This window comes from Lonchura striata, chromosome 3, assembly GCF_046129695.1.
Source record: "Lonchura striata isolate bLonStr1 chromosome 3, bLonStr1.mat, whole genome shotgun sequence".
Taxonomy (NCBI): Eukaryota; Metazoa; Chordata; class Aves; order Passeriformes; family Estrildidae; genus Lonchura; species Lonchura striata.
In genome coordinates this window covers 101540398-101567302 of record NC_134605.1, presented here as the reverse complement: position 1 = coordinate 101567302, position 26905 = coordinate 101540398, and the positions used below count along the sequence as shown (strand labels likewise).

The 26905-nt window shown below is 36.0% G+C and overlaps 1 protein-coding gene across 1 annotated transcript in view; it reads left to right on the top strand.

Moving 5' to 3' along the window:
• NBAS (NBAS subunit of NRZ tethering complex) overlaps positions 1-26905 on the top strand; it is a 155402-nt gene that overhangs the window by 59847 nt on the left and 68650 nt on the right. The window contains exons 33-40 of the mRNA XM_021525380.3: positions 3649-3762; positions 4511-4668; positions 6005-6100; positions 12498-12665; positions 13260-13373; positions 13598-13721; positions 18653-18729; positions 19254-19391. Coding sequence (XP_021381055.2) covers positions 3649-3762; positions 4511-4668; positions 6005-6100; positions 12498-12665; positions 13260-13373; positions 13598-13721; positions 18653-18729; positions 19254-19391 — 989 coding nt within the window. The remainder of the gene's footprint in view (positions 1-3648; positions 3763-4510; positions 4669-6004; positions 6101-12497; positions 12666-13259; positions 13374-13597; positions 13722-18652; positions 18730-19253; positions 19392-26905) is intronic.

The window sequence follows — 26905 nt, the reverse complement described above, 5'->3', positions numbered from 1 at the left end:
GGAGGAATTTGTTTCAGTGTTTTCTCCTCTGCTTCCCCTGCCACTTCACCGTGTATAAGTACTGATTGTAAAGACCTGCTTGCTACATTTGTCCATGTCTGTGTATATGCTGTGTTTTATTATATGCAGCATATGCTGTGTTTTATTATATGTGATAGCCTATAAAATCCTAAGAACATACATATTTCAATTTAAAATTTAAAAGAATGCATTTGTTGTGCATACAATTGCACAGAATCATTATTAAGGAGCTTTGTGAATTATGTACTCTGAATCTAGTTTGCTTTGAGAGCAGCACTGAAAGTGATTTATAGAATTTATATCCATACTTAACGAAGCTGAAATCTTGCTTATGTAATGATATATCAGCTAGCTTCTTAATTGCTTTAAAGTATTTGATTACAGTAAACTCTACTTAAGCCTCATGTCACTACCTCTGTAAAGGAAGCCCACAACTGTTATCTTAATTTCACAGATGGGTAAAGTGGGTGAGGAAGAATGTGCTCAGCATGACAGCTAGAAAATCTACACATGCTCAGGGAGCTGGAGCTGCTCTGTGTCTTGCAATCCTCACTTTGTGTTCTTTTGTTAAGAATGGTGTGACAAATTCACTTTATGCAATTACTCGAGTAGATGCGGGCAAAAAAAAAAAAGTAGGAAAAAAAGCTTCTGTATCAGAAATCAGGAGCATCTTCTCTACTCTTACTGTATGTCAAAAAGATATACTGAGTGTTGTTCATTATTTCCTTTGTCAGGCTCTCTAGAAATGTTACCATTATTCTCTTTTACCACAACTTTCTGTGGTAAATGTATTTAATTTTAATATCCATAAGTGAATCTTTTAGCTTTAAACTTTGCTCAGATTCCTTAGTTAAAGCTTATTTTTGAAATCCATCTTTCTTAACATTGACTTTCTTGCATTTGGAATTAACAATGTAGATGGCTTCTGATCGCCTAAATTTCCTAAATCAACTAAATCTAGGCAACATGGAATTTCTGAAGTACAATGTTTATATAATTTGACTTCTAAGTTTTAATGGCATGATTTAATTCAGGATAATGTTATTTTATCCACTCAGAAATAGCTTACATCTTACCCAAGGTATTTCAATAAGCTTTTTTTTGTTATATAATCCAGATTGGATACAAGCTTTTTAAAAGTATTTGAATATCCTTTATTTCTCAAGAAAAAAAATTCTATTATTTCTGAGCTTTCATGGTTTTTTCTCCTGTTATTTTTATTATAACCTCAGAATCATTAAGTTATCCCCTTCTACTTTCCAGTTTCTGAATTTGATTTGAGTCTGTATGTCAGGTGTTATCATTAAGGCTTGAAGCAGAATTACTATGTAGTATAATTAGGTCACCATTTGAAAAATTTTGTCATTACTATCTTGTTTTTAGTCATGGATAGCTGTCAAAATGGCAAGGGAGACAATTTAGAATTTGAAACTTTTCCTTTCATGAGACTTTATTATTAAAATGCCATCAAATGATGTGTTACAAAGCTGAAGCAGTGAGTTTTTCTATGTCTGAATAGAAGACGACAACTAAACTGCAGCAGTGATCATTATCAGCCACTGCATGGTTAATGAAAGGTGTGTGGAAAAGGGCTTCGCTCAGGGATTCACTGAGTAACACTGGAGCCCGTGGTTGTTCTCTGCCATAACAGCGAGTGCCAAGCTAATGGAAGCGTCAGTGAGTTATCCTTTTATTTTTACACTTGTGCTTTTGTAAAACATGCAGATATATCCTCCTGCACCAGAGGTCCTTGGCTGAAACATTGGGGATGAGGGACTTGATACCATACAGCTGCTCGAGCACAGTTAAAGAAACCATTCCTTGGTCCAAGTGTTCTTCCTTTTCTTTCTTTCAGTCCCACTGATTTTTAAGTGGGCATAAATAGCAGTGATTATTTAGCCTGAAATCTGAGGGGTAATAGTTTGATTGTTTCTCTTGACTTTCCTTTGTGTCTGCTACTTAGTCAGATCTCTCTGTAGGAAGTCAAGCTGTCAGGGTGAAGCGGGCATCAGGAGGTGAGTGGCAAGTACGTATCCCTCACTTAGAGAAATGACAGTTCACATGAAATGACAAGTTCTATCCTTGTGAGGATAGAAACACCTCTTTGTCATCTGTAATTGCTTTTGCCTGAATGAGAGGTTCCCAGGTTCCAGAGGGCATAATTTTGCAACAGGAGAGCCTTGAATGTGATTAATTTGCAGTATTGAGTGCTGGCAGTATATTGAGCAGGAGGGTGGAAGATAAAATGATGGGAAGCTAACATGTTCTCCCAGCTGAGTTAGTCATGATGTGCAGGGATTAGGGGAGCCTTGATTGAGTTCAGTAATTAGAGTAACTTCACTTGCCTGAATGTCATTGTAGTGCAACTGCTACAGCTTTCCTTTTGAGAAAGCTTTAAAAAGAAATTTGCTTTGTCCGTGGTGATGGATCTGCAAAATGGATCTAAAAATAACAGCTATGCAATTTAAAAACATGTACTCTTTGAATGGTTTTCAAAACTGGATCTGATTTAACCTTCTGAAATATTTGCATTTCACAAGTTGTAGTAATACAGTTTGATAAAACCAGTGCCCTTTTCAAATTATTGTAACAACACTGACTGCATAAAATTGCTTTTAATAATAGGGGAGAAGAATGAGCAAGAAGCCTGCATTTAAAAAAATCTGCTTGTTTTTATTCTAAAAATTCTTTCCTAAATTAGTAGTTTATTTTTCCTGTGTATGTTTTGTCACCTGCTCATAGGGTGCATGGACATATACATAGTGTTTTGAGCACAAGACTGGACAAACTAATGCCAGCAAATTGTTCACTCTAAATTGAAAAAAGCTTTAAAAAGTATAGATGACTAGTGAAGGGTGACAGGTATAAATGTTATTTGTATTGACTATAAGTGGCTTTGAGATGGAGAAAAGCTGTCTCATTAGATTTTCATCTGCAAATGCTGATGTATTAAAATTGAGGTCAAGACGTTTTTCTACAAACATTCGTGATGAAACTTTAGTCAGAAGGCTTCAATAGTATCTGAAGTGTAACTTTAGATTTGTAACTAGTGGAAGAGGCATTGTCCAGAAGGTCTGGTGACTGAGATGGATGTATGGTATGGAAAAATTGGTTTCAGTTCTACTCACTCAATTTATGAGGTAACAGATTTTTAGATCCTTACATTTTCTGCATCTTGTGCATTATTTGGAGACATGAAGTGGCAGTTTAAAATGGGTCTTTGTATATTATAAGAAAACAAACATTTCTTTTCTTCTATTACAGTACATAGACATTATTTTTTTCAGTGTCAGGATTTTGATTTATATGTCACTTAGCTTAAATATCAGTTTTGATCCTTCAGCCAACACATAAATACAGTTTTCAAAACCACCTTTTCTTTAACTTTGACATAACATGCTGATTGGTTTGGGGTTTTTTGCAAGCTATGATGCCAGTGTTTTTTTTAAATACTAACTCCTTTTATTGTTTCCTTCAGGAAAATGCAGATAATATTATTTTTGTTTCAGTTTCAAGTGGGGCTTTTCATGTTCTGGTATATAGTTAATTATTAAGAAATAAAGTGTCAAGCTTAAGCTGACCATTAATTACAATTAACTAATAAAAAGTTTGATTTTTTTCTTACAGGAGACGATCAGATGGAGAGAAAAGGTCAAGTTTTAATCCTTTTAGTGGAACAGGCTCTCCGTTTCCAGGACTACAAAGCAGCTAGTATGCATTGCCAGGAGCTCATGGCCACAGGTGAAGTGAATAAATAATGAATACATGAGGTGATGGAGGTGGAAATCTGAGTTCTGACTTTGGTGTTATTGTGAGGTGTGGTACTTCAGATTATTCCATTTCATTAAAATAGCACTTAGATCTTGTTAGTGGAAGTGCACTGGCATTGAATAGAGACACATACAGCAAATACTGCATGGAATAAGTGTGTACTGAACTACTGGATAGTAACCTCAGGGAGCTTTTCTGCATGCCTCTGGGAACCACAATTTCTATTTCTTTCCACACTGTAGCCCTCTCAGATAGGTAAAACCTTGTGACTACAGCTAACAGGAAAGTGCAAGTCTTTCAGAAGTCTACCTTTCTATCAAAACTCTTAAGTTAGTTATATCTTTTTGCTGTTTATATGATTTGTGTATGTGACAGTATGAGTGGAAGTAAATGGAATACAGCCACTCCAGTAAGGTGTTCAGTATCATGCACTGAAATGAATGATGGTTTTCTTATTGTAATGTGTAAAAAAATATAGGATGCAAGCTTACAGATGCCTCTTTTACTTTTATCTACAGTATGATAAAAAAATAGTCTTCTATGTGTTTGGTCAGTCTAAGGTTGAGCTACATCTTTGTTTTATGGAGCCTTTATGGTTCCTTTTTCAGGGATGTTAAGCCTTGACACGAATACCAAATGGCCTTCTTTATCTTATCCAATAAGAATTGGGCATCCTCCTTTCACCTGTGATAGGAATTGTGTTTGTGTTCCCTTGTAGGCTATTCTAAAAGCTGGGAAGTGTGCAGTCAGCTGGGGCAGTCGGAAGGCTACCAGGACCTGGGGATGCGCCAGGAGCTCATGGCCTTTGCTCTGACACACTGTCCCCCCTGTGCCATAGAGGCACTGCTGGCAGTGAGCAGCTCGTTGCAAACCCAGGTACCTGTTTCTGCTGCTTCTTTCATCAAACTTCAGTGCCTACCAAAGTAAAGGGGACTTGGCCTCATTTTCAAGTTTGTCCCCTTAAGTTCTACCCTCGAGTATGTTTATTTTTTTTTTTGCTCTACTCTTCTAATTTCACCGTTCTATTTCAGCAAATGAGGTCTCTTTCTAAGCAGTTTTGTATGATGAATTGGTTTCTGAAGTGGAAGTGCAGTTGTGTTTTCTTTAGGACTTTTAATTTCTTTACTGATTGCCTGATTTAAGCATTTTGTTTAAAAATGCAGTTGATGATATTTTAAAATATTTTCTAGGTATTTATACTTTGTAAGGCAACTTCATTAAATGCCCACATAAATGTCTACTAAGGATTTATTCTATGATTTTTGTGATCTTTACCCAGTATGCAATTATTTTCTCACAGATTTCAATGATGTAATGGTTTTAACAATTACAAGAGGCTTTGTGTCTGAGCAATCTTTATTAACTCTGCAATGACTGACTTGATAGAGTCACATGTTAGGTGTTGAGCTGACTGCAGTATATATGTAAGAACACGTAATTGTGGCATTTAAATACAACTTATGTCAAGGTGACATAGCAGAAGTTTTATTTGAAATTGAAGGGCATTAATTTAGGTTGTCAAAATGTTACATTTCTGTTCGCTGTAATTGTGGCTTGGCCTACATACTATGACTTGTTTGAGTTCATAATTGTCTTAGTTGTCTAGGAGTTCACAGTGCTCTTAGATTTATAATTATGTAATAGAAACATCTTAGAGGTCTTTGGACACAGAATGTAAGAATGAGGGGAGAAGGGAGTCATAGCTACAGTACATGTGCAGCCTGATTAAGGCAGTTGCAAGGCAGTTACCTTTTCCTTAAATCCCCTGAATAGAAGTGTCTGTGAGAATACAAGCATCGTGTGAAGGCGGAAGTTCTGTGCAGAACTTCTGCTCACAAAGCCGCTGTCCTGTGAAACGCTTGTCTTTGTGCAGTTGCCCAGTGCCTCAGAGTCTCAGTTCAGATAATGGATGTTTTCATGACATTTCTTTACATTGTACAGCACGGTACATAAAGTAAAAAAAAAAAATAAATCATAGATTTTGGGAAAAATATTGCACAAAACTCACAGAGAAGGGAAGGTCATTTTGTCTAGCAACTCTCAACAGTGAGAGGATGTCAGGGATGCTGTGTTTTCTTCTTTGTGTTCTCCTGCCCCCTTTTCTATCATGGAAGCCTTTACATCAGTTTCTTGGATTTCCTCTGAAATCAGTCATAATTCTTTCATTGGCTTATTTGACTGGCAAAAGATAATATTTATTTCATGTTTATAGATTCTTTATCAGGCTGTGAATTACCAGTTTCTTCCTTCTGAGGGAGGTGAGAATTCAAGTATCTCTGGGCCTTTGTTGATCAGTAAGGATACAGAGGTAAGTTTTAATGTGAATTTTAAAGGTAATAATGACTTTTTTCTACATTACTCTGAAGAACAGAGTTTGAGTTTTTAGCAACCTCTGCTTACTAGATAGAACGAGCAACATCAGACATATAGTACTTTCTGTTAGATTAACTTCAAGGTTTTGCTTGTGTATTTACACTTTGTTGTGATTTTTAGTTGCTTCTTCCTACAGTCTTAGCACCATTGGAAAAAGCATGAACCCAGAGACAGGAAAAGTGAAAAAAAACTTACATTAAAATAGACATTTATATTGCTGTAGTTTTTTTTTTTTTTTAATCCATCCCAGTTGCAAAACAATTTTAAACCTGAAATACATATTTAACAAAAAATATTTTTAATTAAGTTCATTTTTCCCCTTAGTTCCATGCATCATAAAGTTTATCACTTGTTACTTTATAATGTTCATACATTGCATGTGAAATTATGTGTAAGATCACAAGGAACATGAAGTGTTCCACAGGCAGGACAACGGGAAGCAAGTAATCTTTCTGCTTTTATGTTTATTATTTTATGTCTGTATATGTACAACTGTAAGTACTTTTCTCTCTTTAAAGAAGATACAAGTATTTACCTAGTTATGAAAAGAGGCATTTTTTTCACACTCTTGGAAGTAAAAAATTCTATATTTAAGTTATTCTTTTCTCTGTGTTTTGTTTAATGAAATAGGTGAGTGATAAATAAATCTAGAGCATCAAAAGCCATAAAGAAATACAAGAAAGAAGAGATTAAAAGGGGGTAGTGAAGGAGGGAAGGAAAGAAAGAAAGAGAAGGTTCATGTTGCATAGGGTGGCATTTTGAGAAATTATGAGAGTTCCAGCCTCCTTGGAGTATATGTCCATACTTTTGTATGGTTTTTATGTATGTTCATGTGTATATGTGTGTATAAATACACATGTGCATGTATATGTATGTATATACATGCCTGTGTAGACATGCATGTAGATGTATGTATTTGCATATATATAACATAAATGGCAGGAAGATGAAATAGCACTACAAACGGTATTCAGAGGAAGAAGGCTAAACATTTTGTGTCTGCCAGAATCATCAATATGAAGAACAGGTCTGTTTCACTGGCACAAATGCATTTTATTTTCTGGAAATCCAAATGCATCTTTTTGAGTGGGAGGTGAATAAGTAGGTGTTAATAAAATTGATATGGGTGTGGATGCATACATTTACAGTATTTTAATATCTATAACAATTTGTTATGCATCACCTTTCATGTGCTGTTGTACTATATTGTGGCATAACAATTAGACATGCATATAAATGATTCAGAAATTTATTCAAAGCTTTATCAGAGTTGAGTAAACTCACTAATTAACTTCACTATCATTTTAGTTTGCATATTGGAAGCAATTTTCATTATGCTGGAGAATTGACATTCAAAAATTTCTCCAATATAGCTTTCATTTCCCCACCCCTGTGGTTAGCTGTGGTTGATTGTCTCTTTAGAATTCGAAGTAGGTAGACAATTGACCTGGCAAGTTTGTGTGTTGCTGCACTGAGGTGTATTTTCTTTTTCTTTAATAAGGCTCCTTGGCATGTCGCGTTTCAGACTGTTACACTAGGAAAGGAAGTTCTGTATATTTGCTAATTCTGTCCTTTTGTTATCTCCCAGTTGACTTAATAGGGATTTATAGTTTTTTTTCATTTCTTGGAATGACAGGAGGATACATAGCCAAAAATTTACTCACTGTATAACTTCTCCTTTGATACAAACATCTGCAGTGTTAGAAAAGCAATATATTCAATAACTGTTTTTCTGACTCTACTGAATCCCATAACTGCAGTCCTTGTAGTCACACTTCATCTAATTCCCTGTGCTTCATCTTCATTGTCTCACACAGAATTTTAGTTTCTTTAAAGAAAAACAAAACAAATTTGGAGATTTTTTTCCCTTTTCATGTATTCCTTTCATTTTCACTTACATTCTGATTAACTTACAGAATCCTTATTGCAGGGAATTGACAAATGTTTTTTTTTCCTCACTTACTGATGCCTTGTCAAATTGGTGCTCTAAGTTTCTTATCTTGACTTGATTAAGGTCTGGCATACATGTATTTGGGCATCCCTTTTTCTATTGCTTTCAAAATACCTATCTGTAAGTATATCACTTTTGCTTTTCAAACCTTTAAGTGACCATTTCTATCCCTCTTACTTTTGTCTAGCATTGAATTATTAGTCTCCGCTACCATTTCTTCCTGTATATCAACCAACATCACCAGCTGGTCATACTTTTTCATCAGCTTTGTCTTGGTGAACTCTTCCCTAGTAATTTTTGAAATAATTTCATTTTCATTCAATTTTTCCTCCAAATTATTTCCCCTAAAACTTGCAGAGATTTTCATAGGAGCTGGCTATATGTGTCATAGACTATTTAGAAATGGTTCATTTAATATTGATTTCAGCATAACTTTTCTCCAAGTTTTTGGTGGTCCTACTCTAAAGAAATTAATGAATACTGTGTTAAAGCTGCACATCATTATTCTGTACGAGCTAATGCATTTGCACAAGCTTTGTGTCAGCTTGTCACTGTTGTTTGAACTCATGGAATCCATTTGAGAAGTTATGCTCTGGAATCTATGATGATTCCAATGTACCAGATTGTTTTTAAGCAAAATGTTAAGTTTCAGCAATCCTCAGCCTTCTTACTTCAACATCCTTTTTACTTGTGTGTACTACAAATGCCCAAAAAAACTAATCTTGTGCTTCTCAACCAAATTATCTTGGTGAGAAGATTAAGTTCTTGATTAATGAAAAGCCTTTCAGAATATTTATGGTAAAATTACTAAATTGAAATAAAATGCTTAGATATGAGATGCTGTGTTGTGTATAAGCACAAAACAATATTAATCAGTTGCCTTGTAAGTGAGTTCTGAATTTATTAAATCTGCATAATACTTAAATTATGTTTACATGTGTTAGAAATAATTATTTTTTACATATCCGAATATGGAAGTGTAATTACTGTTACGTGGCACATTACCCAAGAGAAATTCAGTTTAAGGTTTTTTGAAAATGAACTCTTGACGGAAAAGTAGATGTATTTTCTAGAGGAGAAATGAATATGTTTGAATTATAAGAATGATTTTCTTATAATTTTAACATATATTCAGATTATAAGAATGAATTACTTAAAGGCTTCTTAAAGAAAAGAAAATATCTGATTAACAGATCATTAGTGTCTTTGCTTTTCCAGTTTTCCCAAGCACTGTATCTGGGAAAAGACAGGATCTCTTAGAACATTTGTTTACATTAAATTGGTAGGTCACACATTGTTATCACAGCTGGTTAGAAATTATTGGAGAGTCATGATCAGTTATGCTCTTGTCCTTTAGCTGCTGCTCCAAAATATCTGTGTCAGATCTGCAGGTGTTAAGCAGCTGTCTTCATAACTGCTGTGTATCTCAGGCAGTCATCAAAGGCTGTGTTTCAGCAGCTGAATCTAATGCATTGTGTCTGCTTATGGCTGGGTTACTTCTTTTTTTCCTGTGCTGGCCCTGGACATTCAGTGACTCTTGAATATAAGTGTTGTCATCTTGAGCTGAATCTTTTCCATAATCTCTCATTTAGAGTCTGGTTAATCATTGCAGGACTGGAGTTTTCACTTCGAGTGGTTCATAGCTGTAACAGACCTCAAAAAAAACCCTAAAAATCCCTGATATAAAACCCTCCAAGGCACAAAAAATACATGTAGGTTTTACATTAATACTTATTTAAAAGGGACTGTTTAAAATTCCTGTTTGGCAATGGAAGTAACAAAAAAAGGAAAAGGAAGACCTAATATGTGATGCTCTGTTTTTGAACAGACTCTGTTCTGCCTCATTTCATTTCCTTCATAGTCTTGACATAAAATGATTCTTAGCATACCAAGTGTATGTGCAGTGTATGGTTTTTGCAAGTTTTAATCCTTGCACCTTGATTAATTGTCATTAAAGACCAAAACAAATCCTAAAACCCATGCTGCTGTTGTTCTAATTTATTACTGTCTCTTGTATGGCTTATCTCAAAAACAGTTGGCTTTGTTATTTGTCCTCCCATTAGACTGTTCGGAATTATGTAAGTGTATGTAGGAGCAAGGGTGTGTATAAATATAAACATATGCTGTATATATTTATATAAGTATTTTAGCTGTTATTTTAGAGTAACTTGATCAGAATTTATTGGTTGTCTTTTTTTTAATACCATTTAGATTCAAGCAGATTTTCAATCTGCTAATTTGGCTGCTATTTAATGAGTTGTTGCCATTATTATTTTGATTTTAATCAGAAGTGCTTACTTTAGAAAGAATGTCAGGAATAATTAATAAAAAAAAATAATTTCTCTCAAACACCTCTCAGAACCCCCAAAATATAACTTCTCCCTAAAGATACAATTAAATTATACAATTAAAGTTGGTTTTTGAGATGAGATCTCCACTGTTATTTAAGAAATAACTTCTTCTGTGAGATTGATTTGAGATAGCAAGAGTTGTAACCTGTAAGTGTTGCTGCTCCAGGTACAGAGTAAAATGGCTTCTCAGAAAACAGAATTTCTATTTTTCCTGAAAAAACTGTAATTACTTGTAAGAGTGAAATTATTTTTAAACAAAAATCAGTAGAGTTTATCTGATATCAGTAGTGCCATAAGCATTAACACCTGCATACAAGTTAGCCCATTACTTTTCATACTGCTGGGGAGGCTGATTTAAAGAAAAGTGCTTTGCTCAAATGCAGTTGACAACTTGGGTGGGATGATTTTTTTCTCATTCTGTTTTAGTTTTGGTTTATTTTTCCTCCATGAAAAATCAACTAGGTGTGTCACAGCATCTACTTGAAATTGGTGGCAGAGAGGAATTATTACTCTGTATGTAACATTGAAATTGCAAGAAGTTGTCTTACTAAGTACTTAAAATGGTTTATTTAAAAAGCAGGTGAACAAGAAATTCTCTCCCCAGGCCACCAGACATAGGATTTTCAGTTGGTTTTAATTTTTCAGAGCAGCAAAAATTCTGACAGGTTGTTGTTCTCATGCACTTTCTTAATTTGGTGAAACAAGAGTCGAAATTCCCAGTTTATCCAGTTGATTCATTGGCGGTGCATCTGTGAGATGCACAATATGATTTCAGAAAAGATTAAAACAAATGCTGAAGGACTTAAGATGAACCTCCTACTTAAATGGTCAGCTTGAGGCAGTAATTTACTGTACAAGTAAAAGTACATAATAAAAGGTACTAAAAATAAGGTTTTCTACATTAAATTCCACCTTATTGAAGCTGATATATTTTTCTTCTGAGGTTACAGTGGTATATATTTCTCTTCAGCATAACTTGGCATGCTTTGGCTCTCATGTTTAAGGTTTTGTCATGAATTAGTAAGTCATAAACTAATACTTCTCATGCAATTATACAGATAGAATTTTTCTGTTTCAATATAATTCAGTGTATGGGGAAATTAATGATAGCATTTGTTAGGAATAAACATATGGCTGTTAAAGTTTGCTATATGGAGGAAAATGTTTGGGTTTTGTTGTGAAAACAGTGTGTTTACCTTAGTATGCTAATTATATGTTTGTGAATAATGTACACACATATTAAAGCATGCAAGTAACACAAACCATTGAGAACTGGAATAGCACACATCAGACAACATGTTCTGGGTATTATTTAAATGCTTTACATAGGAAGAGATGGTATAGAGAGCTCCATTTGTGGAACATGTCTGCTTTCACAGAGTGTGAGTTCATGCTAAGTGAAGGTATATGTGCATGTATTGCAGAAGCAGTTTCTGATTGAAAAAAGGCTGGGATTCTTGTAGACTTTTAGGCTGGCTGTTTTTTCAGTATTTTATGTGCCAGCTGCAGAATTTCAAAACTTGATGATACTTGATCACTTGGTCTAGAGATGTGTATTTACATCTCTACCATTTCCCCTACTGGGAATTCAACTTAATTAATGCTACCTCTGTAAAAATATAAGATTTTCTCTAGTATCAGCTTTCTTGAATTACTGAAGATTAACTTTAGTGTACTCGATCCTCATGTTTGTAGAGAGGTGATTATTTTAGTGGAAACATTCAACATTTATGTAGAACTTTGTCATTATAAACTTTGGAATTAAAACCAGTGCTGTCTGTTATGCTCTCGTAACTAAGTAAGGGGCCAAATGTTCTGCTGATCACACTGCTTACTTCTCAGTGAAACTCGTAAATCGCTTCTAGTTGGTCTTTTGTTTATTTTTGGCAGCTGCTGCCTGAATTAATTATTATTCAAATTTGTTATTTTATGTAGTGTGCCTGAACTCAAATGCCTTTGTTTGGCTTTAGGTCACTAACCTAATTATAGCAGGAGTCTAACCCCTGCATTGTGTGTTGGATATGTCACAGGATGAAACCAGCGTCTCCTCTGGCCAGTCTGCTGATTTGTTGTACTGGACGACATCCAAAACCATGAAGGTGTTGTCCAACACAACTCTGACTACCAAAGCAATGCTGAATGCTGTCAGTGATGGGCAGTGGTGGAAGAAATCCTTAACTTATCTGCGACCATTACACGTAAGGGATTGCTGATGTGTCCCCAGATGTTTACACATTTGTGATACATTAATATAAAAACTCAGCTCCTGTGTAGGACCTGATAACTGAACCCTCAAATCAGTAAACAAACTACAGACATTACAGGACTGTTTGCAAGGACATTCCAGTGAAGGAATTGGTCTAAAGCTGTTTTCTAGTCTGTTTTCTCCGATTTTCTTAGCATAGTGTAAGAAGGCCTAATTGAAATTTGGCAGAACTTTAAAATTTTGGGGAACAAAGCACAGTAAAGCCCACTCTTTAAATACTGTCATCTTGTATTCAAAGCTGTTCCTTTGCAGTTTCTTGTTTCTACTTTCTCTATTTCAGTGACTTTTCTACAATGTTTGTGCCACTATTTTCTGTGTAACAAGTGGTAACTTTTGAACACGATTCTCTTTCCTTTTTAAAGAAAACTGGACTTGTTCAGAACTGGTTTATGTAAGATGACTCCTTTGTTGCTCCCCACTAAATTCAATGATCTTTTCATTTACAGTTGTTTCCCTTCTGCATAATGTTTACAGCATTTTTATGAGCTTTTTTACAGTTAGGCTCAACTATACTTTTTTTTTCCAGGGCCAAGAATTTGGAGATGTATTAAAAAGTGGGTCTGGAGAAAATGCTACTGTGGAAAAACAAGGCTGTCATCCATTTTATGAGTCTCTAATTGATGATCCATATGTTGCAGAAGTAAGTTATGGTTACAGAAGTCTGCAGTTTTTTGTTGAGATCTTATATCAATTGAAAATACAGAGTTTTTGATTATATATGTGATTTGAAATTCTGTGCTATAGTAGGAAAAAAAACCCAGAATTAAACAAAGGAAAGCAAATGGAGGAACTGAGGTGCATGCAAGTGATCCAAATAAAAATGCAGGTGTAGAGTACATGTGTCAGTTGTCTTTTTACTTCCAGTCTGAAGTCAGCTATGGAACATACCAGAACAATTCTTTGGAAAGCTTTGCAGAAGTGTTGCTGAGAACAGGGAAACTTGCAGATACAAAGAGTGAAGGAAAAGACCTACTTCCAACTACAGAAGGTATGGACATATTATATATATGCACTTCATATATGGTAAATATAGAAGTATCTGTGGGTGGGTTTAATTGTGGAGAATTGCATGGAATGATCCGAAGTATTGTCTGTGTGTTTTGCATGAACTGTGATCTGGTTCAATGGCTCTTGTTGGTAAGAAGTCTTGTCAGAAGTAGCTGCAGAGTTTTCAAGGGAATTGATGACTTTAAGAGGAGTTGCTCAGCAAAGACTAGAAAAATGAAAATTCTCTTTAAATAACAACTAAGTGTTATTTGGGGGTTGGCAACAATAGGAGGAATTGTTGAAGGTTTCCTGAATATTACCATGTACAGGTAATGGGAATTTGCAAGACAGTGTAAGTTACTTCTCTGCCTGCATATTCAGTTACTCAGATTCTGTGCCAAGGTTTATCCAGGTTTCAGTACTGCAGGTTCATTGTAGTATTTTATTTGCCAATTAATGCTTAACTACAGCTTCTGGAATTGTCAGAACTTTTTGTCTTCTTATGAAATGTCTACACGTTATATGTTATATGTAATAATTTTTAAGTGAAACAATTTCACTTTTTTAAAAAAAGCTAAACAACAAAAAAACACCTGTGGTTGTTGGTTTTTTGTTTTTTTTTTTTTTTATGTCTTCTGCTGGTGTAAGAAATTAACTGTTTAAATATTACATGCTGTTAGTGTCTTTTGAAGGATTATATATGTATTATACTTGGCTTGTGGTAAATTCTGTCATGAAAAATGAGAATATTAAATTACTTGCTATATGAGAAGTTTCAAGACAGGCTTTCTTCATAAGCTACACGTTACTCAAACTGTTTTGTGAAAACCAGCATATTTGTCTTACAAGTATATGATTCAGTAGTTTGAGATATGTGGTGTTTGTACAGATAACCTGTGTAGTTCTGTGTAACAACAGCGTGAATCAGAAATGGTGAGCAACAGCTTGTATAAATAGGGTGTGTGCATGCTTTGTTCTTTACATACTCTCTTAATGCAAAAAAATCCTTTAAAATCAGTACTTAAAATCTCATTTGTTGCATGCTGAATGCCCATAGGCCTTTAGCTTTGATTCCTGTGTTTTGAGGGGGGGAGGGAAGGATTAAAAAGTATTTATTGCTTCCTTAGGGAAAATGATTTACTTGGCAGATCTGTGATAATAGTTCCTGCTTGAACTTGGGTGATTGGAACTGATTGTTTACAATTCATTGGCTGCTTTTGAAATAGAAATTTCAATGTTGGGGACTTCTTGAAGAAAAGAAATTTTAGATTCTAGCTTCAGTTTTTGAGCATCTGTCTCCTTTCTCTTAAGTGTGCAGATAAAATTTTTGCCATTTAATACTTCTCTTCCACTGCTTTTATTCTATAGTCAGTTTCACTTAAGAGTCTCTCCAGCTGTGCTCTGAAAGAGAATTCTGTATTTTCCTCTGGAAAAATGGGCTGTGTTTATTCTGGACTCTTCAGTCCTTCTGTGTATTAAACCTTTTGGTAGTCAGTAAACTGTTCTTAAGCATTAATGTAACATAGCTTTCCCTAAATAATTGGATTGATAATTTACTATTTGTGGTGTGTTTAGCCCTGTGTTACTGGTATTGGATCCCACCTCTTCCCCCTTTGCTTTGCTTTGTCAATTCTCATGGAATTCTTTATGATGAGTTAACACATTCAGGATTGTGCAGATTGAATATATATATATTGATAGCACATGGCTGAAGTTTAAGGAATCACACAGATATAAATCCCACTTGTTATTCTGCATTTTTATCATTTTTACGCTTCCTGTACGTTTTTGGGAGGATTTTGCCATACAAAACTCTAATGCTGATATGAAGTATCAGCTACTGTACTGGTCTAGTAACTGCAAGCATAGCAGATTACAGTTGATTTTGCTGACAAGTTTGAATCCCAGCTGTTTGCTTCTAGCTGTCTTCCAGGACAGCTACAGCAGCAGGTTTCAACTCCATCAAAAGAACTGAAGAACCTGGAGGTAGCTGCACTTTAGCAAAGAAGTCTTCACTGTACTTGGCACTTTGTCTTAGGAGAGACTAGAGTATCCATCAGACTTTGTTTACTGTAACAGTGCCATGTGCAGAGTGAGAGCCTGGCTAAGCACCTTCCCCACAGACAGTGTGCAACATCATAGAATTGTAGAATGGTTGGAAGGAATCTTAAAAATCATCTCATTTCAACCCCTTGCCATGGACAGGGATGCCTTCCACTAGACCAGGTTACTGAGAGCCCCAGCCATCTGGCCTTGAAAACCTCTGTAATAAAACTCAAGATATTTTGCTGCTTTTATGGATTTGGTAGTGTTACAAGCCTTGAACCTTGGCTTTTCTTGTCCTTGCAGGTGGTAAACTGAGTATTTCCAAGGGAAATGGTAACTCTCATCTCCCTGGGTCCTGCAAAGCACTCATTCCTTAGCTGTGGGCTGATAGTGCAGCCAGACTTGGTGTGGCTGAGGCCGTGTTGTGCATCTCTGTTTGATTGGGGTTTTCTTTCTCTGTAGGTCTTAGGGATTGATCAGGACGTTGAAGATGAAATTTGAAAGATGGCTGTATGTCCTTCTAACCAGACTAGGCACTAAACTCAGAGTAAACCCAAGACAATTAGTCATACCTATTAATCCTCAGGGTTTTTAGAGCAAATAATACCTTAATGTTCCCCATAATTTTGTGCCTAGTTGTAGATATGGCTGTTTAACTGCAGTATATGCTTCTAAGTCTATTGAGATTTTATCATTGGCTAAATGAACAATTGAAGACTCAAAGCCGTTTTTGCATTTTTTTCAGGGGAAAATCCATTGAAAGCGAGTTGAAACTTCCAATTTTCACAAATAAACCATTTTTTCAATAGTTAGCCTCTCAAACAGGCTGTGGCATAAAGACTTGCACAGGAAACAAAAATATTTATAAAATCAAAATATTTTTGTGAGAAAGTTGTGCTTGTGGGACAGCAGGGGGACAGCAGCACTGGCATTTTGCTTGTCACTGCCTGCCTTCTCTGATTTGCCAACCATGTAATGTGTAATCCCTTTGGCAAATTCCAGATCTGGCAGTGGTCTGAAATGACATTAAGTTCCTGTAAATTTTGTGAAGGTACAAGACAGGACAGAATGGCATCCTTCTGATGTCTGGAGGCTGTGATTTGAACTCAACCCTGTTAGACTGCAGAGGATTCTTGTGGGGCTTCACTTCGAGACAGAAAGCTGTGTGAAATTATTTTTGCATACACCTATTTGTGTGTATGTAAAGTGCACATCTAAGTATGGATACATGAAAACCTTTTATGAACACACGAGCATGCAGAAAATTTATTGGATCAATACAGAGGAATTTTTTTTCTTGGAAGGTATGACAGTAGAGGCAGTTCTTTCTTCTTACATAACTTCTGACAGTTGGGATGCTATTATGTCACACTTCATGGAAAAGGGTGAAGAAAATCATATTGTTTTCTAGCCCTGTATTGGTCTGTGTTCTTTGTAATTACTGCTATCCTAATGGTGAAGAACAATGTCTTGCAAGTGTGTCAGTTCTCATGGTGGGGATGTTAAGTTGGAAGAGAGTCCATCATTTATTGTGTATTCAGGAGGTATCACTAACATTAATTCTCCAAAGAAAGGGGAAAGAGAGCAGAGCTGAAACTCTTCCTTCCTCCTTCCTTTTTTTTTTTTTTTTTGTTTAACTAGAGGTGGGTGTAAAAATGCATAAAGTAACTGCTTGTTATCAGAAGAGGAGCCAGTAATTTTCATCCAGATTTTATTATTAGATATTTCTAGAGTTCTTATTGTCTTTCCTTGGACAGCATACAGGTTATTTGGAGTGTAGCAGAAACAATCTGTCTGCAGCAAGAAGCTGTCTGAAGCACAGTAAAAGCCATTTGAAGCGTAAAGGATAGGTGCTGTTGGACAGGCTTATGTTGCAGCCTCTGTGGTGATGTCATATAGAAATTTAGTGCTTGTATCTGGCTGAGAGCCTGTAAATCCACTTCAGGCTGATGGCAAATTAATGATAATCTTAAAATTGTAATTGGTCATTCAAGCCTTTTATAAGTCATTCTTTGGAAGAAAGAATTCACTGTGGGAGTGTGTGTAAAGTAATCAGGTTTTTACCAGCATGCCCTGCAGAGGAGTTTATGTAATGTGGGAATTAACAAACAGGTGTTTGAGACTTCCTTGAAATAAACGAAGTGCTAAGTTGCTGGAAGATGGTTTCTTCCTGTTGAAATAATATTAATAACATTAATAATAATGTAATCTATAACAATGGAAACAACCCCTCCCCCCAAGTTTGGTATCCATAATGTAGGAAATGCAAGTGATTTTTGTCAGTTTTACCAGAAGCATATGTGTTTATAATCAGAATACTTATCCTTTGATGAATTTATTTCAATTGCTGTAGTACTGATACTTGTTTTCAGTATGTGGCAGAACCTTGTTGTGGTGTTTCTTACGATACTTTTGCAGAATTTTGTTTTTATTTTTAATTAGGGCAGAAGTATTTAATATGATTTGTTGTGTTTAGTGATAAGGGAGTTTGAGCTCAGGCTTGAAGAAATTTTGTACCATTCCTCTTCTTGGTATCTTGGAACCCTTAAAACATTACATTACTTCCTTGATTTTACAAGCAAAATATTTACTTCTTGGAAATCAGTACAGGTGGCTTTGTTTAGTATCTGTTGCTGCATAATCTCATTCTTCTTTGGTTAATGCATCAAACACTTTGCCTAGAAGTTAAGGTAAAGCTGTGCTGCAGTTTAATTATATATTATCTCTTTCTGGATTGCACTGATAAGTGTTTAATTAAATATGTCTGGAGTGCTTCAAGCTAGTGTCTAATAAAATATAGTTGCCCTGAAAACATTTCATTTGCTAGCTCTCAAGGCCAAGTGGGCCAGTAATCCAAACTTTGTGTCTGCTCCCTCTGTGTTGCAGTTCTGCTACAACTGGCAAGTGATGCTTTATCAAAGGATGCAGCCTTGTCTCTTGCCTATCTACTTGCACTGCCACAGGTATGTTGACTGGGACTTTGTATGTTTTTGCCAGGAAATCTATTCATAGCAGAATTACATTAGCAAATTTCATTTCCTTAAGATTTAAAAATCTTAAGTATCCAAATTCATTTTAATACACATTTTTGCAGATTAGGCTGATGCATATAAAGGAAAGTGAACAAATGCCATTTGATGGTCCATTGAGCATGGCACTGGTGAAAAGACACATTTCTTACTTAAAATAGAAATTGGTCCACCAGACTGACAAGTCTAATGTAACTTAGAAATGTGGATAATAACCTTGAGGTATAGAAACAGCAATAGTGTAGTTGGAAGAATGTTTTGGTTAAGTATTTGCTCAAGGGGGAAAAAACCACCATAATGTAGAATTATCTTTATGTGTGGAGGTTACTGATTTACTTCTGTACCAGAAAAACAGGATTATTTCTAAACAACAGCAAGTAGCTTTTTAGAAAGTTTGTACACTTAATGTTGTATGCTTGCTAATTCTTTCATGTAAATTAATTCTCTATTTCTTCTAGGTGGTAGATGCCAACAAATGCTTTGAAAAGCAATTACATTCTGCGTTATCTCTCCAGCTGGCAAGTTATTACTATAGCCTGCAGATCTATGCTCGTTTGGCACCATGTTTCAAGGACAAATGCCACCCTCTCTACAGGGTTAGTACTCTTCTTTTTAAAGCCACATTCATTAATGTTCAGCATAAAAGCTATTCTAAAAAGCCAGTACACGAGTTAAGCCTGTCACGGAGCTGATCTGACTTACACTGTGAGCAGCCTGTTGTGTTCTGCATAATTATTCTTCTACAGTGCTGTAAATAAACAAGTACTTCACAATTTGTAGAAGAGTTTTTGAATTGCAATATCAAGTGTCATTTTTAGGTAACAGCACTATCAGTTGTCAAAGTAGCTTATAACCACTGAGCATTAATGAGTATAGCTTATGCTGTTACCCTGCAGTACTGTGTGCAAGGCAATATAGTACTTCCCAGGAAAAGTGAAGTTCATTTCAACAAGAACAGTGCTTTTCAGAAAGTTTCCATAGCCTCCCCTAGGGTGTTTTGGATTGTATTTCAGTTTACATATGGTGTTTTGAAAATTCATCCTAATTGAGGGATTTTTTTATTTCCTTTGACAAGTTTCTGGTTTTGGAATGGCACTACTTTGCCCATTCTCCACTGCCAGTGGATAAAGCAGTTTCATGGTAAAGTCCATACTTAATGGAAGAGGTAACATACAAACGTTTAATAAGGCACTGATTGCCTTATTATTGCATGTGCCTTGAGATAACCTGCATAAAAACTCTAGTTTGCTCCAAGAGAGCCTCTCTGAATTTACACCAGTTCTTTCCTCCTGTGGAGAAACCCTCTGGAGTGCTTGGGTTTCAGCCTGTCTCTCAGTTGTAGCTAAAAGAACACTTCTGGTCACAAGTTTTCTGAAAAGGAAGCAATCACCACTGTGGCATTAGAGAATTGTTTTTTAATGTGTTAAGAATGACTCCTGATTTCCAGCAGAAAGCCTGTTTTGATATTTGCCCAATTCAATTCTGTAATTAAGAAGCCTTTCATGTTCCTGCTTAGATGTTCATTTTACTCTCTTCTGATTAGATGCTAAAGGAAAATGTAGCCCACAACTGTGGGGCTTGAAAATTATGTTGGTTGTGATTGAATTAATTCATGTTTGTTAAAAAACTTCCTTTGAGCCTGTCAATCTTCCTGCTGCAAGACAACTTTGATGAAAAAGTTTGTGGGTTTTTTCTTTTCTTACTTCAGCTTTTTTAAAGAGTCGTATTTTACAGGAAGATCTAAGAAGCCTTTGGAAAGTACAAGTTACAAGAATGAGGACAGAGATGTTAGATTGAACTACATATACTCCCACTGTGACTTAATAAGCAAAGTCTTATCAATGGCACCATGCAGTTGTCTCTTAACTGTGATGTGATCTTTGGCTAATCTTTTGTTCCATCTGGGTAAAATACTATATGTGACTATGATAAATACAGGATTCTAAGTTGTATGCTAGAAATAGTAGGTTCCAGTAGTTTAAGCTACTCTTAAACACTAGCTTTTGAAAACAATTGTATGTTGGTTACAAAAGAAGATGGAGTGAGAGCATACCAAAAAAACAGGAAAAAGCCCCACCAAAACTGGCCTGGATGCCAGTAAAAAACAACATAGACAAATATTAATTTATAATTCATTGTTGCTAATTCCAAGAGTATTGAGTGAAGGAATGTCATAGAAATAGAAAACAAGAAATAGAAACAGATACTTTTGAGCAAAATAAATACACTTGTTTTTTTTCCAAACCCAAACCAAAACCACTAAACACCAGACTTAAATGCCCAATTTATACTTAATTTTTATGCAATACAGACATTTGTTTAAATTTACATATTAGATGCTGGTAATAAAGAATGGGTCCCCATGCAAGTTGGTTCATCAATGCCATTCTAGTTTCTGTCCATGGGAATGATCTAGCTGTTCTGGGTGGGCTTTTTTGTGTTTCCTAAGAGCTCCATGGGAGGAAAAGAAAATTGATCTCAAACTTCTATGAACATGTTACACTCAGCTGGAGATGTCATTCTGTAGTAGATTGTCTTCTAGCTCATGGCACTGGTGGCTTGCATCACCTTTATCTTGTGGCTGTTTGTGAAAGCAGCAGTGCTTCCTAGGTCCTTTGCCTGCCTCAAGATGAACATTATTCTTAGAAGGCATCTGAATCCTTATCTGTGGGTGAGGGTGTACAGCCAATCCTGGTTTTACCCCATTCTCATTCTTTACATGGACAGTAATGACATAAATCTGGCACTTCAGCTACATGCTCAGAAGGTGAAACCTCAAGATCATAGAGCATGTATTTCTGTCTGCTAGCATCTGAGTCACAGTAGCTGTATTTTTCTAGTCCAGTGAAGCAAGTATACTGCTGGAAGAGTATCTGAATTTAAAGGAAACTGTATGGAAGCACTGAAAAGGCTACTCAGTCTGTGTTTCTCGTTTTAAAATTGCATCTAATTTCTTTCATTGTTTGGAAAGAGTCTATGAGTACCTCTGGCAGAACAGGAGAATTGTTGCTAGAATGGAAATGACAGAGCATAACATTACAAGGATAATGGACAATGTGAGGAGAGCTCCTCTTCTATTCACTAAGACGGACTTTCAAGACTTGCCAATTGGTCAAGAAAGATATTTTGAAACTGTGATTGGGTCTGTTGCATGAAGGCTTGTTTCTTTTGTGTTTGTTTTAATTGTGATGTGAAATACTGACAGCTAATATCTATGCATCAAACCAGAATCCTAAATTGTCAGAAATTCTCACTATGACTTTTTGAACTGTTGATGCCCAAAAGGAAATCATCTTGATGATTTCAGTTTCTGGTAAAATTATTCTTTTGCTTCTAGGACAAACAAAGGGATTTGGCTGTAAAGTATTACTTTAATTTTGTGACCCAGACAATTTAAAATTTGTTGTTATTGTTGCTATGACAACATATCAGTCACACTTTAACGTATCTGAGCTATATTACTTTCTTGTCCTAAGCAATACATTAAAGGAGCTTTCCAGCCTAAGAAAACTGCAGATAAAGATCAGAAGAATAGAACAAAATTTCCAGGAAGGGACTGTGTGTGGAATGTACTCATATGAGAAGACTAATTACCGTTTGAGGACCTATATTTATTTTTGGTTTAGGTCTGTAACAGGATGGGATTGACTTTTCATGGGAGCCCCTGTGGTACTGTGCTTTTGCAATTGTGGCTAGGAGGGTTGGTAACATGCCTGTTTCAGCTGTTGCTGAACCTTGCTTGCACAGCATCCAGGCTGTTGCCCCACTGCCACTCTGATTCACCTCTCACTAATTCCCAGTCTTGATGAACAAGAAAAAAAGCTGTACAAGTGACTGAGAAATTTGCTGGGTAATTCTTGTTAGCAGCTTATCTCCTCATTTGTCCTATCCTGGTGATCTGATAATTGACTGGAATAAATTCTTTACTCTGGAAGGGAGTGGAAATGCTTAATTATCCTGAGGTTAATTAATAAGTTACGTTCCCATCCTCATGCTAATGTTCTGTTGCTGAGGCGATTCTGTTGTTTTGAGAGGATTATTTTACTGACCTCACCTGAGGGGGCAAGCTTTTTCATGGGCATCAAACAACAGCTACAACAAATACTGCTAAGATGCAGAGGGGAGCAGGAATTTGCCCTTAATAACAGATGAAGAAATTTGCTGTTAGCAGAAGATTCTTAGTTTTTTATTTTCTTCCATTATATGTTACTTTTCATTCAAGAAAGTGAGTTTGAATCCTGTCCTTCTGTGCATTGCAACTGACAATACGTTGAACTGGTAAGCTCAGAGATTCTCTGAGTGGTGCTTCTCTTGTTGTGGCGTAGAATTGTAGAAGAAGCTGGGAGTTGAGTCCACAGAGTTAAATAGCCTGATATATATTTAGTCTGATAGTACTTAGCCACTGTATGACAGGGTACATATGTGCAGTGAACTTGTGCTCTGTGCACTTTATCTGCTTCCCTTTTCTGTTGCTTGTTGCTTTGGAAAGGCTCTGTCAACATTTCTAAGAGGCAAAATTTGGTCAAAAGAGGGAGTGCTTTGAACTTGGGATGGAATGTGTAGAAATTTCTGTTGGTCTGCCAGGATTTCATTCTGCCAGCTTCACCTGGCTCCCAAGGTTTTGTTGTTTGCTTGTGTAACGTTGGTATAAATTATAAATACAGTTATATTAATCCAGAGAAGTAAAACTCCCAGCCATGGTCCATATGCTACAGCTTTATGTAATATTCCAAATATGGGATGTTGAAAATAAAAACTTAATTTGAAATTGAAGTAGCTATTATATAAGAAGGCTGCATACAGGAAAAAGGGAGGGTGGCAGATCTGATGCATCTGATAGCAGATCTATTACCCATATTAGATGAGGTCTTAATGGGCTTAATGTGGCACTCTAGTGCAGCTAAAGGTTAAGTCTCTAGACAAGGTAATCTCTAAATCTCTTATGGGAATGCTAATTAAGTGGTTGCATATTGGTTTGCATATTCTGTCACATTCCTAAATTATGACTTCATCTTACTACGGATAATATATACATTTTATGTCTCAACTTGGATTTATGTACATGATGTTTTGCATCATGTGCATAACTAACATGTAAAACTGACAGACTGTATGAGGCAATCTTGTTTCATTTTGTCTGGACATTTGGCTTTCCATTTGTAAATGCAGTGGCTAGCACTAAGGCTGCTATAGATGGTAAAATGGTAGCGCTCTTAATTTTTGACCTGTGAGGGACTTAAAACTTGGGGTTTTTTAAGTCCTGATTCAAGCCCTCATCTCCGGCCCCTCTTTCTGTTTTGCTTGTGATGCTGAAAACTAGCAAGTTTCATTTGGCAGTGAAATTTTTCTGTTGTTTCACTGTTGGAAATTTCTGTTGTATGTTCCGCATCAAGTTCAAGTTTCTTTGCTGGTCTTTGGTTGCTCCACTTGTCTTTCATGCTGCTGGTTATGCGTAATACTTCTTATTGTTTTATATCCTACACTACTAACATATTAATAACATATTTATACATGTTCAGGTACTGATACTTATTAACACTTGGTGGGTAAATCTGTTGAATTTGATGTGTGCTTCTGTTTCCAAGTCCAGTGCATACCTGATAGTTAGAAAAGCAAAACTGGGAGAGATGAGTGTAGAATTCCTTGAATTTATGTTGCACTATTGACTCTCGCATTGGTCTTCCTTTGTAGTCTGTGATGGGGAGGAGAACTGGGGAAAAGGAGGGCAGTGGCATAAGGCACCATGAATGGAACTACCAGGCAGACTAACAGCTGATTTGGGGAGAATTCAAAGACCCTAGTATCATCAGAATCCTTCTCTAGAGCGTCATTAATGGATTGAATAAAAGTAGTCTCAAAATCTGCCTCTGCAGGACTTGGTGTTGACTCTTTCCTCTCTGAAAAGTGATCTCCAAGCTTCTGTCTCTTGTTTCACCAGACTTCAGTTAGTGAGAGGACAATTCTTCCAATCCGTCAATAACTTCAGTTTTCTGGTTGGACTTCAGTGTGAAAACTTGTGAAAGTATTTTGCAAGATTTCTGTGTATTTAATTTTTTAGTCTGTGTGCTCTTTGATACCCTCATAGCCCTCCAGCTAGTGAACAGAGTCCATGCTGATCTTTTCCCACCAATCTCTTAATGCTCAGTGGTCTTAATATTTGTTATATAGTCTGCCATCTTACTGGGGATGGGCATGTGACTTGCTGGGCTACAATCCCTATGAAGATCCCTTTTGCATCTTATTTTATTCAAATGGAACTTGTACTCTGGCACGTCATTTTTAAAAACATTTGTTGATGTACCTTGGTCTGCCATTTAACGTAACTTCACATTTGTATTCTTTCAGAACTAAGGGATGAATGCCAGCTGGTCATGACACATAACTGGCACCTTCCAGATTCATTTAACTCATGTGGCTCTTATAAGCTCTCTCCGCACACCTTCAGCAGTGAGGGCTGACACAAAGATTTCATGATTCCTACCGCTATGGACTTACCCTTACACATGAGTGCTTCTTCCACACCTTTTCTCCATGGGATCCTGCCACTTCTCTAGCTGGCTTCCTGGTTTTGAGCACCTTTTCCAAACATTTTCTATCAGTTTTACCATTCTTTATAAAACACGTTCCAGGTGCTTTTTTAGCACTTATAATTTCCTTTCTAGCTTTTCATCTTTTGTGAGTTTTCCTCATTGATTTGCTTATTGTTCACTGATGCCTCAATACATAATTGCATGTTTTCTAAATGAGTGAATATCTAAGCTAATAAAAATGGAGAACTCACTAAACTGTGGTGTGTCCAAAGGCTTAAAGCTCAAATAAACTCTCCTGAAGTACCAGCAATTATGGTTAGTTTTGAACATCTTCTGGTATGATCACTGAAAAACGAATCCAGAAATTAGGGATGCTGTAGCCAGATTGTGACAAGTAGATTATTTTGGTTGTGATGTGTTTAATATAGATAAGCCAGTGTTTCACAGATCCTCATCTTTCTTTGTTAAGAACACAACATGAGAAAGTATTGCCATTCTTAGATGGGACCAAATAATATTTAGGTGACTCAGAAAATACCTATTGTTAAATGGTTGTTAGGTGTTGCCCCCATTCTCCTGTTTCATTTCTTCAAGATAAAGTGTACTTATGAGATGCTTACAGTCTTGCTTATTTCTGTTTCTCAAGGGTTATATGAGCTATTCTGTCAAATCCTACTTCTGAAAGCAGAGCAAGTGTTGTTCTTTAGACAGCTGTTTAGAAATGTTCTTTTAGAAAAGAGCATTTCAAACTAGCCTTTCATTTCAGCAGAAAGTTGAGTTTTAGCTTGCCTGTGTTTCTCTGGAGACATAGTAGTGATTTTTCATGTGAGGGAGATAGCTGGGATAAGTGCTAATACTTTTACGTCTTGTGAAGGGTTTTGTTCCTCTCTGGGAAACAGTATAGAGGTGGCCAACAGCTTTTTGAAGCAGTTTTATCTTCTCTTTCAAATTCCTTTTCTAAGCGGCTGTAACTTTCTCCAGTCAGTGAGCATCATGGATTTTGCAGGCAACCTGCATGAAATTTGTTAGTCATCTAATAATTAAGAACATTTTAGCAAAATTTCATTAATCTGAGTTGGCGATAATAGGTTACTTTTTAACTGCTGAATTTCCATTGAGTGAGAAAATAGACTTCTCCAACCCTTTGTTTTTTTGTTGTTTGACTCCTTGCTGGTGGCGTTTTTTAGTTGAGTTAGGTGGGTTTTGTTGGTTGGTTTTCCTTTTTTTTTTTTTTTTAACGTCTTGGAGGATTGAGGCTAAATGCTAAATTGGCCTCTGTATTTAGCTGAGGAGACTACTAATGACAGTGTATATCCCAATAATGTAAAGTGGTTACTGAGAAACACTTCTCAGAAGTGCTAGCAGTGCTCTTGGCTTAGGATGAAAAATATCTGACTTCTGACATTTTAATAGGGAGGATGAAGTTAAGTGTTTTTGTAGCTCATGGGATATCTAGTTTTCAACCTTTAAATTAGTAAGCTATAGAAATATTTGCATGTACGAAGTCAAGTAACTGTACAAATTAAAAAGAAACAGTATTGTACTTAAACTGAAATTGTATAATACTACAGTAAAGTTTT